This window comes from Crocuta crocuta, unplaced genomic scaffold (genome assembly GCF_008692635.1).
Source record: "Crocuta crocuta isolate KB4526 unplaced genomic scaffold, BGI_CrCroc_1.0 scaffold528, whole genome shotgun sequence".
NCBI lineage: Eukaryota > Metazoa > Chordata > Mammalia > Carnivora > Hyaenidae > Crocuta > Crocuta crocuta.
Genome location: NW_027530010.1, coordinates 1,284,435 through 1,285,029, shown reverse-complemented (window position 1 = coordinate 1,285,029; position 595 = coordinate 1,284,435). Strand labels below are relative to the sequence as shown.

At 71.9% G+C, this 595-nt stretch overlaps 1 protein-coding gene across 2 annotated transcripts in view; it reads left to right on the top strand.

Annotated features, from left to right (window-relative positions):
- Nucleotides 1-595, top strand: part of ENTREP3 (endosomal transmembrane epsin interactor 3) — a 5,477-nt gene that overhangs the window by 3,407 nt on the left and 1,475 nt on the right. For both annotated transcript variants that reach the window (XM_077764150.1, XM_077764149.1), the window contains exon 10: nt 1-188. This exon is cut by the window's left edge and continues 96 nt beyond it. In XM_077764150.1, the coding sequence (XP_077620276.1) occupies nt 1-188 (188 nt within the window). The remainder of the gene's footprint in view (nt 189-595) is intronic.

Below are 595 nucleotides of genomic sequence, written 5' to 3'. Positions count from 1 at the left end.
CCCCCGGGCGGGTGGGCGGCCGGGGGTGGCCGCCGCCCCTCCTGCCCGAGCCCCCGCTCGCCGCTTCAGCGACAGCTCAGGTTCCCTCACCCCCCCGGGGCACCGGCCTCCCAATCCGGCTCCCCCGCCACCGCTGCTGCTGCCACGGTCGCACAGTGACCCGGGCATCACCACCTCCAGCGACACCGGTGAGCACCCGCCCCCTCCCAGGGTTCAGGAGTGGGCGGGCGGGCCGGGGTGGGGGTGGGGTCTGGGGCCAGTGATCCCGCCGCCGAGGTCCCTGAGGGGCAAAACAGGCTGAGTTCACTCATGCAGGGGCTTCTTCTGGAGCATTCAGGCCCCGAAAACACGCCATCATAACTGGGTGGCCAAGAGATGTTTTCGGAACCCCAGTTCTGGGGCTGGGCCTGAGTTAGTGACCCACCTTCTCCCAGCCTCTGCTCCCTGCCTGCGGGGGGTGTCACAGCACAGCCCCCGGTGCCCTGGAGCCCCCCAGGAACGAGGCCCTGCACTGGCAGCTTCGCCGGGGCACCGTTCGTCACCGCCCGCACGCGCCGGGAACGGGGGGGGGGGGGCCCAGAAAGAACCCCCCCCA